Consider the following 13,293-nt stretch of genomic DNA (forward strand, 5'->3'; position numbering starts at 1 on the left):
CTTAACAGTTAAAAACAGTTTTTGTTGGCAAACATTTCTAAGTTTTTTTTTTGAATTGCTGAGGCAAACCTCTTAAATTGGGTTTATGGCCAGTTTTTTTTTTTAAGGTTTGGTTTGGGTGACCGCTAAGTAGTTTTAAGAGACCGCAAGTGTTTCATTTAAATTCCAAAAAGTTGCAAGTCCAAAATTTGGGAAACCGCTGGAGAAATTTGTTTCGGTCCCCCAACACACCTTAAAAAAACACTGTTTATGTCTATTATTTAAAAGATAATAAGTTCTTATTTTTCGCAACTTAAGCAATGAAACACCTTAGTTTCTTTAGATTTCTCTTTTTTTTTATAATGCTGCTATGTATCATATGAATTTACCAATTTTAGTAGTTTAACATGGAATGTAAATATCAATTCACAAAATGACGTCCTAATCCGTAATAAAGTATACTTGGCATCCGACAATTAAACTATGTGATACACTATACTACTGTGTTGATTGACCTACTGTAGCATATGTTTAGTAAATGCTTAATCAAGACTAATTATGAAAGCTTACCGTAATTTCACTAAGCCTGTATTAAGTCTGCAACAACACGTTTATTTTCTGTGACGTGCTTTTGCACATAAATTACGAAACGTTGAGGTGTTTACTAGAAATACCCGAGAATATCGGATCGGGTCCGATAGCAATACTAAGTAGAAGTATTTATACTTATTCTATAGACCAGGGGTCGGCAACCTAAGGCCCGCGGGCCAATGTAATTTATCCGGCCCGCCACTTCCTTGACAAACTGGATACGAGTCCATTTCAAATACTTTTTGACTATTTTAACTATACGTAAGTGCAAAACAATTGTGTAAGTCTAGTAATTCTAGTTTGTTTACGTTATGATGCTGTTTTTTGAAATAGTTCAGCGCTTCTTTTTTTGAAATAGTTCAGCGCTTCTTTACCGTTGCGATGTGGAGACGCCCAGCGCGTCGCGGACAAACGGAAAACGTATTTAAAATATATTGGACATATATTTTTTTTACTTTTTTATTTTTTATTTTCGGAAATGTAATAAAAGCTTGCAAAAAATAAAAAATAAATCCCGGTATACCACACGTTTTTAAGTGCAAAAAAGATCTGAAACCCTCCTGATTCACAGTTGTTTTAACATTTCAATAACACAATTCTTAGTTATAATTTTGTGCGGCCCACAGGGACCTTTCTGAGTTTAGTTTTGGCCCGCGACTAGAAGAAGGTTGCCGACCCCTGCTATAGACTATAGAGTAAGTATCGGTGATGATCCGATTCCAATTTAATAAAGTAGTTTAAGCCTAAATGATTTCTACCTAAAAAGGCATATTTATTAAAACATAGTAGGTTGATAGCTTGTTGGTATTAAACTTTTCATCGCTTAAGCAAATTGTGACCTAATAACCTGGAAAATTTTACTCGGAGTGTTTCAAATTTATCTATTTTGCTTGTTGAACGTAGTAATGGCGTCACTTGTTCGGTAACGAAATAAAGTGTCAAGTATCAGGCATCACAGTTGTTAATGTGATAAGTAAGATTTTGGGGAAACCTTGCTCTTTGCGAACTGAAATGGCACACATTTAAAAACGATTTGGTTGCATGATGTCCACATCAAAACTTAAATAAAACTTCCTTTTTAACCCTACATGATTCTTTTCGTCTCGAATCTGAATCAAACACTCCTTTATCTGAGAATTATTTTAATTGCAAATTGTCCACGTGAATTTTGTAAATTTCTGTTACCTTTTAATGTCATATACTTACTAAGTATGACAAAGCTGTACCTGGCGGTTAATTGTCGTTCGCAACCATATTCCTTTAAAAACGTTGTTATCTGGAAAGGTACCTTTTAATGTCAGTCTGCGTTATATTCGCGGTGTTGGTTAAAATGCATAGATTGAAATTATGACGCCGAGGTTATATTTTTGTCCGATCCGCCTTTATAATTGTTTGCCGATTGAAGAAATGCAAATAGGGTAGGCATTGTAGGCCTATATAAAGTATTTGTGTGGTCAAATCAATGAAAAGGTTATATCAGGTGCATTGTTTTAAAATGTATAAACAAAACACATTCGGTCAATATAGCCTATATAATACAAACAATCTACCATCTCAATACCTATTTCTATAAAAGACAATGATATAACTTTTGAAGGCCATCAGAGGCCATCAGAGCTCAATCGTTTTGGTCTTTAAACCAAATCAACCTACCAAATGGACGGTTGTCAAAAGGGGTGAAAGAAGAATAATTTTCTTACCCGGAACGCTTTATAATTTTCATAAATGACGTCAAACATTTTCGTCATTGCATGACGTCATAAAACAGGCCTTGTGCATCGGTTGCATTTCGCAGTATTGAAGTATTTACCTACATGACTCGAAACAATTATCTGGACGTTGCTAATACAAGTCGAGCCTCTGGTTTATTAGGTTCATTGACATTAAATATATAGAAGCTAACCACATAAAACTTTAATTCAAAATGCAAAATGCGCACCTACAAAACTGTAATTTCAGAAAGGACCATGAGGAGCACTGACTGTCTAAAAAAACTTAAAAAAAAACATAATAGTTTTTTTACATCGCCTTGTGAAAACTGAATACATTTTTACCGGTACACGCTTTCGGCATTATATTTCTTTTACCTTAACGACGTTCCGGAAGTTCTGGCTTACATTCACCACTGCTTTAATTGTAATAATTTTACCTTTCCAGTGTAGAATAATTCAATTTTATTTCCAAACAACTTACGTGCACATACCTATCAGAGCGATACATTTTTAGTAACAGCATGTCTAAAAACGACATTTCAAATTCGACTTCATCGAATAAAAATCAGTCCAGTAAGAAAAAAAGTTGTTGCGATTTTACTTGAAGTTCAAATTAAACCACGGGATATATTCATTTTTTGATATAAGTGGTAGATGTTAACAATTTAATTCATTTATAATTATTATACATATTAAAATTTGAAAATAATCACTAAAATAAAACTATTGCAGTGAATTCCAAGTTGATCCAGTTGTCTAAAAATGTGTAAATGTTTAAAGAAAACCAAATAGAACAGAAGTAATTTCACAGCAGGTAGGATTGGACATGAATTAAAAAAGCAATAAAGTGCTTTGTGAAAAACAACTACAAAAATTATATAATCACTGGTTATGGGTGATAAAAAAACGACCAAACGCTAAGGGGTGAGCGCTCACGAAAATAACCACAATGTGCTAGGCGTGATTCGTATGCAAACAAAAAGTGAATAGATTTGTTAGTTGTTCTAAAGTTGGGTAGCAGTTTTGACAACGTCGTCAGCTTGAAAGGTTGGGTTTGTGTATGCCATTTCGTTTACAGTGTCCTCCGACCCAAGTTCGCTCCCTTCTTTTGATAAACTGCAGAAGCGTATTTAGTTAAAGCGCTTAAACAAACGAACGAACTATCACTATTTTTAAGAACTATTTTAAACGAACTATCAGAAGTAATATTTTTAGTATCACTCTATACTTTGGTCACTGCAAAAACATGACTATCGAATATGATTTACATGTAATCGTTTCAGTAAAAATACTGTTGAATACATAGGACGGCTTACCCGTCAAGGTCTTGACCCTTGTAGAACAGCTCTGCTTCGTCCAATGTGGTGAACATCCTCACTCCAAGGGTTTCCGGAAGGGCGAAGGCCGCGAGCCCAGACACCAAAGCCAACACACCGAATATTGTCTGTATTTCAATACAATTTTCCTTCTTTGTGAAGGTTTTATATATTTACAGACTTTTTCACTGAACACTCTTGATTGAATCATATTCAAGCCCATCTACAGCACCACATTAAGACAATGTACACATACGCCTGCAACAACTGTAACCTATCTTTTCTGAAGTCGCTTTGTGACCAGCGTTGACGGCTTACGTTTCAAAGTAGAATGAAAGTGTCAGATAGCAGTTATCGCTGGTTAAAACGCCACTTCATAAGAGGTATAGATCACGATTGTTGTATAGCCGCATCATAAAACCAACAACTTAATGCTTAAAAAAAACTTAATAAATTATCGAAAATGGTTATGCCGAGTGCCATATGCTAACTACATTTCATGGAGTTAAAATCTATTCCTGTTACTGAACTTACCCCAGTGAGCCACGGCACGATGTACTGCAATTGTATTGTGTATGGAGTTATGATGCTGCCCACCCTAGCTGCCATTGATCCAACTCCCACGGCCGTACTTCTGTTTAAAAAGGTAAGAAGAATAAAATCTATTTTTTCGGCAAAATATGAGGATAATTTTGTGCAACAACACTAAAAATGACATTATGCCTTGTACTTAACACTTACCTCACAACAGTAGGATAGAGCTCCGCTGTATAATTGTACACAACGGCGAAGGCTCCTGCCACCGCACTCTTGCCGATAAGAGCGAAAGCAGTTGCAGCGTTTACCATATCTAAAAACGGTGTAATAACCGTGACTTTGAAAACAAATGCTGTTTACAATCATGCACCTAAATGCTTTATACAAATACAAACATTTAACAAGTATAAAACCCTCACGGCTTCCAAGGATAGGATATTTGTTACAACATTCCCCCAATGATTAGATTACAAGTGTTGAATGTAAGGTTTTGAAAACCAGTTGATTTTCGATGAAATATATCTGTATTTCTAGGCCTAACGTGATTCAAGGTATCGGGTTTTTTTTGTGTGTTTTTGATTAATAACTATTGGTTTACATTTTACGCTACACTATTTGAGGCATGGGGAATTTCTGCTAAAGCCGAAGGTCCCAACTTATTAAATCCACGTTGACCCCTGGAATCAGTCCACCTGAAATCATTGTGTTTATAGGATTACCAGCAGAGAGATAAAGCAAAAATACACCCGATTGTAAGGACACTCGGAAAGCTATTGTGCGCCAGTACCTTGGTTGCCTTCGGCGAACTGGTTCAAGACCGTGGAGATTAGGCATCCAACTCCTCCGACCAGGAGGCAGGAAGCAAGAAGGATCCTTCTTCCAATGCGGTCCATTGTGAGGATGACGACGGCAAAGGCGAAGAACTCGACCAGGCCGTTCAACGTGTTGTTGACAAAATCGTCTCCTGAAAGCGGAAAAGTGAATGAATGAAGTAAAACCTTGTGCTGTATTGAATTGAGAGACCTATTGTTTTGAGTTAAGAGGTTAAAAGATAAACGAGTCTTGGCTTGACCACAATCTAGGTTAAATGCTACGTCTGCCGTAAATTATTTTGGTTGTCATACATAGGCCTAAGTAACATAATAGTCATTCAATTGGTTGGATGAAAGTTTAACTCAATTGCCATTCTAAACATCAAAGAAAAAATAATACAGTGAAACAAAATTTGAGTAGGTTTATAACAACTTTTTTATGCTTACCTGCCAGAGCACCGGCGTTAAGTGAAAGCCCATAGTAGACTAGTGAACATACGAACCAATTGAACATAACATTTAGAGTTATAAGGCGCATTCTGGGTCTTTTCAACAGGACGAATGGTGATGGATTGGTCTTTACCTCGCTTTTCTGAAAAGAAATTAAACCTAACAAACAGTGATTTTAAAGTCATTCAACAAACTAGTGAGCGAGATAAATTATACAATTTTCGTAAGACGTGTAATGTCTCTATTTATTTATTTATTTACCTTCATAGCTTCCCCGGCTTTTTCAGCCTCTTCCCAAACCTCGGGTGTCAATAAGTTTCCGTTTCTCCTGGCCATCGTCTCCGATACCTCTTTAGCTTTTGCGACTTTTCCTTTCGTAAATAACCACCTGAATTGTATACGGATGTTGGTATGTAGAACCTTTTTAAACAGTCCATTCTTGTATCTTTATGAATTGCAATCAATCAACATTAGCTAGATAAATAAATTCCAACTTTGGAAATAAAAACAAGTGATTTTACGCAGATACACAACATTACCTATCAGGCAGCAATAAATATATACAAATACTATAATAGTGAAACCACATGCGCAACATTCTAAAACCACATGCGCAACATCTACTCCAGTTTAGGTAAGTTAGGTCATATTCGTTGAAGGGTTCATTCGTATTCCTATTGATGCCCCACTCCAGTTTACCTCGGCGATTCGGGCAGAAAGAACCAAAAGAGTAGAAACGGGGCAGATACGAAGCTGATGGCAAACTGGAGGTCCCGCCAGTCTCGAAGCCAGTAGGCAAACCCGGAAAGGGCCATGTACCCCACAGCAAACACAGCCTGGATGTTAATGCCAATGAAGGTCCTCCATTTTTTGCCGGTGATCTCCATTACTGCCAATACACGTTTGTTTTTAATTGTTTTATGCGAACTTTCATCGATAAATTATGTCAGATCGGTCGAATTGCACTGATAGCTGATGCCAATAGTACACCGAAAGCCATCGCAGACTAACCGAATCTGTCGATCAAAGATATAAGCAAGGCACCAGGCTACCAAAACACTAGCTTGTAGTGAAATTCGAAATGGTCGCTCTACCAGCTTTTTAGCTACGTCAAGCGACGGTACCGGTACGGCAGGATGCCTGAGTTGAAACCTCACTGCAGGCTAGTTGTTTTTCTAGCCAGCTTGCATCATGATCCACAGATTCGGTTAGTCTGCGATGGCTTTCGGTGTACTATTGATAAGTACGCTGTAATCGTTGGTCCAAAAGCGGTTTCAGAAGGGCTCAGTTGTTGAAACACATTATTATGTATGTGTATCTTTCTTTACCTGATGCCAAATGATAACATCTTGTCCTGTAGTCGGCTGGTATCGGTGCCGATCCAATCCAACATAAATTAGTGCACTACAGCTATTTTTGCGATCCACCAAAGAGTATTCCACTTTAAAAGGTAAATTTCCCAAAAGTATTGCATTAAAAGTCGAAATATATGCTTAACAAAAGTCAAATTTCGGCCAGATATGCCGCAAATGTTCACCATTCCACTTATAAAATTGATCACATTTGAGTATTTGACTATATTGATATAATCATTTCTTTTGGATCGCACCGCGGAAATTTTGGTCAAATAACGGGTATCGCTATCAGAGTATAATTCCATATCAGACTTCTATATTGATACTTGGGCGCCGATTGTATACATCGCGCGACGTGACAATTGTAAACACGATAACGACGCGTTCAGACGCCGAACAAACATAACGATTCACGCGGTTTGGGCGCTAAACGTGGTTCGGCGATGTCCACGTGAAAACTGCGTGATTGGAATAACCATTTGAATGGAAAATGGAAGAGAGGGCGACGTAACGCGAAATCACACCCGACCAAGTTTGCTTAAGTATAGGTCAAGCTTTATAGGAACACCAGCAAAGTCCTTGCTGTGGGTCACTCGGTGCTTGTTTTGCAACGTTAGTGTTAAATAGGTTTTGTTGCAAACAAAGCTGCGTGACTGGAGCCCTATTCGGTAAGAAAGGGTTGTATACCCATTACGACCATAATCCCTTTGGTTTGGGTTTGAAGACCACTAAGAAATTTTGAGACCGCAAATATTTCATTAGAGTTTACTGACTAGTATTTCGCAGCACTGTACTGCATAGGCCATGGGTCGGCAACCCCTGGCACGCATGCCAAAAGTTGCACGCGAGATGATTTTTCAGGGCACGCCAAATGATTTAAAGCGCACGTTATATCACCTTAAGAAAGGGCAACGATTACATCACTATCACATCATTAACATTACATCACTAACACTAGCGCTAACTAAATGATTGCACAAATTTCCAATTCGTGTCACAAAATAGTCTCTAAAGTGTACAATTTTTGTTGGCGTTAAACTTGTTGTATACGACTAATCAGATCACAGCAGGGCTGCGGAGTCGGACTCGGGTAAGACTAGGTAAAACTACCGAGTCCGACGTATGAGCATGCGCAGCACCAAATTTCGAAACTGAAAAGGTAGCAAACTGGAAATTGTTAAGGTGGAATAGCATATGTTGAATATTTTTCATTGCCCCATGAGCGGATCGCTGAATACCTTATTTTAGATACGAAAATGGGTGAAATACAGGTTTGTAGAGTTTGAGACTCGGGACTCGATGAAATTGCACATTTGGCCGGAGTCGGACACTGGTTGTTTTTAACCGACTCCGGAACTTGATAGTGCAAAACAAAACATAGAAAAATGTTTGGCACGCGTGTTGTTGATATTACTTTACATTATTAATAAACTGACACACTGCATATGAAAGGTTGCCAACCCCTGGTATAGGCTATATTTTAAAACCATTGCAGAAATTTAAAAAAAACGTTTTGGTCACAAAAATTAGCTTATACCACACTGGAATGTATATTTATTTCTGCCTAATGTCGTTTCGCGATGACGGGTTTTTCATGCTTTGATCTCTGGTAGGTCTTTATTTGTGTTGCTTATAGGTTACGTTGCTGGGGGTGTCTCGGCAACAGGCACCACCCTTTTTTATAAATAGACTAATTCGGGTTTGCCTTTCGAGGGTCAAATGTACAACAAGCACGCAACCTAAATTTGAAGTGGTTTGCCGTCTCAGCCCTGCCTGTTTCAGTCTATACAGGTGAGGCGCTGTTCAAATCAAAGCGCTGAATACAATAAATAAAGCCGCATGACGAGCAAACACCAGTATTTAATTCTTTAATCAAATTTATTCACACGTTATGTTCAGCAGAGCAGTGGAAATTAATCGTCGAGACTATTTGCTCACTGACAAGTGGGGAGTGCGCTGGCACAACATTTGTGTTAAATTTCTATATGTCGTTTGACGTCATTCATACAAACCGAAAATGTCCAAATTAAACGGCGCTCTAAATAGTTTTGCCTTCCCAGCATTCAGTAAACCTTCTACCAATTTTGTCATCTTATATATTTGACCACAAATTTGTAAATCAACTATACTGCCGAAGTGGTTGTAAAATATAATATTGTACTTTTTTTCTGTAGTATATTTTAGTGGTATGGCCTCTCTTTAATCGGAATGCGTGCTAAGTTTCCAAAACTTCTTATGAACACATTTCGTTTGCAATGTTGCACTGTAGCTCGTTGTTATGGTAAGACAGAGTAGTAGGAAAATAGATACGCACCCCCTGAAATTTTTGTCTAGTGGCTAAAATATTATGGATTTGATAAAATTGACAAAAAATTTGCACCTAAATTCGCATATCGAAACCAAATTTACACGCGTGTCTTCATATTCGTTCATTAAGATGATTCTAAAACTGAAGTTCGCAAACCATCAGGAATTCATGGAAACGATTTTCTTTACTGCTTTACCCCCCTTTTTCCTACTAGTAAGCAATACTAACGAACCATCAAGGGCATATTATTTGCTACTTGAAATAAAATAATTTAAGAAGAAGAAGAAGAATATTTGCTATTCTGGTGCTTAATGTCGTTCAACCTTCGGTAACTTTTCATTATTCATCGGAATATTTGTTTTGCTTTTTGTTAGTCAATATAATATGAAATAAGTTTATTTGGTGCAGGTTTAGTTCGCTTTGAAATAACTCGGGAGTACTTCACAGGATTAAGGTTCCCTGGTTTATTGTACCTTACATTCAAGAGAACGAAGCGTGTTACAGGCACAGCTAGCTTGCATAATAATTTTAAAGTTTACCTTTTAAATGGAGGTCAACAGTTTTGTTGACCAATAACGTCGCGCATGTCACAATCAATATGTTTGTGCAGTTCATCGCGAGCCAGCTAAAGAGTTCTTATAGGTAAAGGGACCACTGCATGCATTTTAAACAACGAACAAACAAAAGCTTACTGCGCACCGTCGCGTGTAAACATGAAAAACGTTGCTTCAAGTCAACATGTTGATTGTCTCGAAACTACTTGATATGAAAACTGGTTGGTAAACAGAATTGTTCAACCACAGTCCTACATCAACATATTGTTGAAAGATTCAACGTATTAAAATGTTATCAAACTGAATTGTAATAAAAAATAAAATGAATTTCCGATATTATTGTTGTGAGCAAAATTACATGCTTTGTATGAAAATACTCAATGTCACATTGTTACGTTCAATGTTTGCCATGAAACAATAATTGTTAATTTAAATAGCCTAAAGCATTTCACCAAAAAGGTTTTTACAGGTTTATTAACTGGGTTAACGCATCGACAGTAACTAATTTTGATTAACCAGGTTGACATTCATACTTAAACCTAAATGTTTTTATAACGAGGTCGGATGTAGCGATCTCTCATGCTTCGTATTTAATGTTTTTAAAACATACGTATTGGCTTTAATAACATACCATATACGAAGCAAGCGATATAGCCAGCTTGTAGGAAAAGAGCAATGCAAAACCGAAGAGCAGCGAATCCAACAAGGTTTGGCGCGAAAGAACACCCGATACCGAAACCAATCATCCCGATTTGACTCAGTAGCATGGTGGGACATCTTCCAATGCTAAAACACGGCGAATGTTATATTTATAGATTATTATACCTAAAAATACATTGCATATATTCATTTTGGGTAAAGTGTCATTGGCTTTGTAAAATATCGGATGATAAAGATAATAACAGTTTTAATTCTTACATATTCTATGACAGCACTTTTATTAATAAAAACTAATGGTTGCTGTATTCAGATGCGTTTCTACGACCTACAAATGTGCGCAGTAATGATATATTATTCAACTAAAGTTCATGAAAGTTGATAATAGGTGGTTATCTGGTTCCGGTTTTTGTCAATTCTTTTTTTATTTTGTAATTAAAAAACGGACCCCTTAAAGGCGCACTCACATGTCTGCAACGTTGCCTCCAATCACGGAACTGAAGAGAATTCCGCAGAAGTATATCGCCGTAACAGTCGTTCCGATGATCAGGTCGTCGCACACTAAATTCCACTGCAATACAGAATGATAAAATAGATAACTTTTTTGCGCAATGCTCTTATAGATATAGTTATAATTAAGAATAATGGATAATGTGTTCATTCAAAAGCGACTAAAGACAGAAGAAAATCAATAAGTCAGTAGTCACCTCGCTGGTTACAGTGTTGGTGTATACGCTAGTATCAAACCAAAATCCTTTGTCGCACTTGATCGAAACCACTTCCGGGCTTGTTGGAGGGTAAGGCGCAATACAGTCTAGCGAACCTCCCGTGCAGTCTGTTAGGGTGTAGTTGTACCTGCGGCACTGATCGTAGTCCTGCAAATCAATGGAAAACGTGTTAAGCGGTAGAATTTTCTACTAAAGATTCATTAACATGCAGATTAACAGCAATCTCAGTCATACAAATTAATCAATTTTATGCTACAAGAAGAACAACATCGTTTATCATCTCGGTGGAATTATTGACTTTCGAATTGTTTTGTTAAAGCCGGTTTAGCCTCATAGTATTGATATTGACATGCGATCCATTTTAAACAGTACACGATTTGGACACTATTAAATCTTCGAAAATCGAAATAGGCCATAATTTTTTTTTTAACTGTTTTAATATACAGTTGGTCGATGTCTTGATAAAGTGTTTGATGTTTTCCCATGCCATGATGGACGTTAAATAAATCTTAAATTAGGACGACCCTTCCAAGACTACGTTCATATCGCGCCATGCACGCCAAGACACCGCGAAGTGCTACGTATCGTGTCACGTTTCCGTTCGCCAAAAAAGTGTAACCTCGGTAACGCTGGAGATTGGCAAAGTGAGATTCCGCAAGTCTTCCTCGTCCAGATCGGGATACAGGGTCTTGTTATCTAAAGGAGGCAGGGCACACCTGGAAGTGGTCACATTTTTAGAGGGCGCGAATCACTTGTTGTCGACGGCAAAAGCACGAGAAATTCAACCCTTGCACATTAGGTCGTTTGCCAGATGTATCGCCCATGCAAAATCTATCGCATCATTGCTGACCACAAAATCGATTTCCGCGAAGCTTGGGTCAAGTTTGTAAACCAAACTATCCTACTTTGTTTATAGAGGGTTCTTTGTATTTCAGTAGCTGTTCTCCTATCTTTATGCGAATGTTTAACATGCGTTGTCGACAAACAACGCATAAACAATTATTTGTTTCGTTGACTACCTATGTTATTTATCAAGTTTTCCTAATTTGACAACGTTTATTTTTCTCGACCAGCTTCCACTTCGAAGCTCAGTTGGTAGATCGACGGTCCCTCCGACTGGAGATCGTGAGTTTCGAACCTCCCCGCAGGCGAGTTGTTTTTTCTAGTCTGGCCTTGCTTGCACGGAAATCTTGATCTGGCCGACTAATTTCAATAAGCCTTTTTATAATAATGCATAATTTGTACAGTTATGATTTTTTACTCTTTTAATGTTTGATGAGTAAAGTTTTACACCTGCGTTTCTATGGCTGCCTTCTAAAATGTGTAGGAAAATGGAAAATTTTAAACCTAACATCCTTAATTGACATTTTACACCCATATCATTAACATCAATAAACTTAGCTAAAAGCAAACATTGTTTTGCTTATTTAAAGCTGAAATTGAAATTACCTAGGACAAAACGTTTTGGTTTACGATCTGAGAAGATGAAAGTCTGTTATACAAAAGTGATCGAAGATACCACCTTTAAATCAAGTTTATTTCAAATTTCCAGTAAAATGATTTATCCCAATTTCTAAGGCTAAACGGAATCTTTCTACCACAAATTTGAGCCATATAAATTCGAGTTGTTTCAATGTAATAATTGGAGTACAACCAAAAACCAATTTTCATCAATTTAAGTTAACACAATACAAGACAACGGACAGTATGATAGGGCAATAACCTTTTATAAGCGTTGGTTAAATTTGAACGTTAACCACTTGTTTGTTTTAGCCTACCTGTGGTCGGGGATAGGCGCCAGAAACACCGATGCCACCTGCGTCATTCCGCTCGGGATTGTGACCCAGTAGGCCAGGGCGACCAGCAATATCTGGTACTTGCCCAAGTCTCCAATCTTCTTCAAGACAACGCTGAAGTCGATGGCGTATCCTGGACTTTCGGCGTCGCCGCCTCCCGGCGGTTTTGATGCTGTTTCGACGTCGGCGTTCGGCATGTTAATGCAATTATCAGCAGCCTAGTGAATTATTTTAACTATAAAACGACGGTACCTGATGACTAACGACGGTATCTGAAAGTGTTCAGACATCTTGTTATAGGATTCGAAAAAACAAATAAGTTGCACGACGTACAATAAATTTTCTTAGATACTTTTATTCGGATTCACAACAAAACAAAAAAGATCTGCACAATTTTAAATTTTTCGTACTGCACAGGTTTAGATTTTTTAAGTCTTTGACATTTCGACTGTATTTTTTACTCATTATAATATTGAACTTTTAAACCGTTGATTTATA

General features: G+C 37.4%; 1 protein-coding gene across 1 annotated transcript; it reads right to left on the reverse strand.

The window, feature by feature from the left end:
* Nucleotides 1-3,286: 3,286 nt before the first annotated feature.
* On the reverse strand, nucleotides 3,287-12,992 carry LOC146137917 (organic cation transporter protein-like). The gene is made up of 13 exons (XM_083394472.1): nucleotides 12,778-12,992; nucleotides 11,619-11,715; nucleotides 10,979-11,146; nucleotides 10,739-10,842; nucleotides 10,246-10,400; nucleotides 6,097-6,286; nucleotides 5,659-5,785; nucleotides 5,395-5,539; nucleotides 4,923-5,099; nucleotides 4,340-4,448; nucleotides 4,133-4,232; nucleotides 3,599-3,726; nucleotides 3,287-3,398 (listed from the first exon to the last, which is right to left on the reverse strand). Exons 1-13 carry the CDS (start codon nucleotides 12,990-12,992, stop codon nucleotides 3,287-3,289), a joined length of 1,827 nt encoding a protein of 608 aa, XP_083250598.1.
* Nucleotides 12,993-13,293: the final 301 nt, after the last annotated feature.

The sequence above is a fragment of the Ascidiella aspersa genome, chromosome 7 (assembly GCF_963924565.1).
Source record: "Ascidiella aspersa chromosome 7, kaAscAspe10.2, whole genome shotgun sequence".
Taxonomy (NCBI): Eukaryota; Metazoa; Chordata; class Ascidiacea; order Phlebobranchia; family Ascidiidae; genus Ascidiella; species Ascidiella aspersa.

Coding starts and splice junctions, on each gene's coding strand:
- LOC146137917 (XM_083394472.1), bottom strand. CDS start 12,992: ATGCCGAACGCCGACGTCGAAACAGCATCAAAACCGCCGGGAGGCGGC. Junction 10,401..10,738: donor GGAGGCAACGTTGCAGACAT/GTGAGTGCGCCT, acceptor GCCGTGTTTTAG/CATTGGAAGATGTCCCACCA. Junction 3,727..4,132: donor TCGTGCCGTGGCTCACTGGG/GTAAGTTCAGTA, acceptor ATTGAAATACAG/ACAATATTCGGTGTGTTGGC.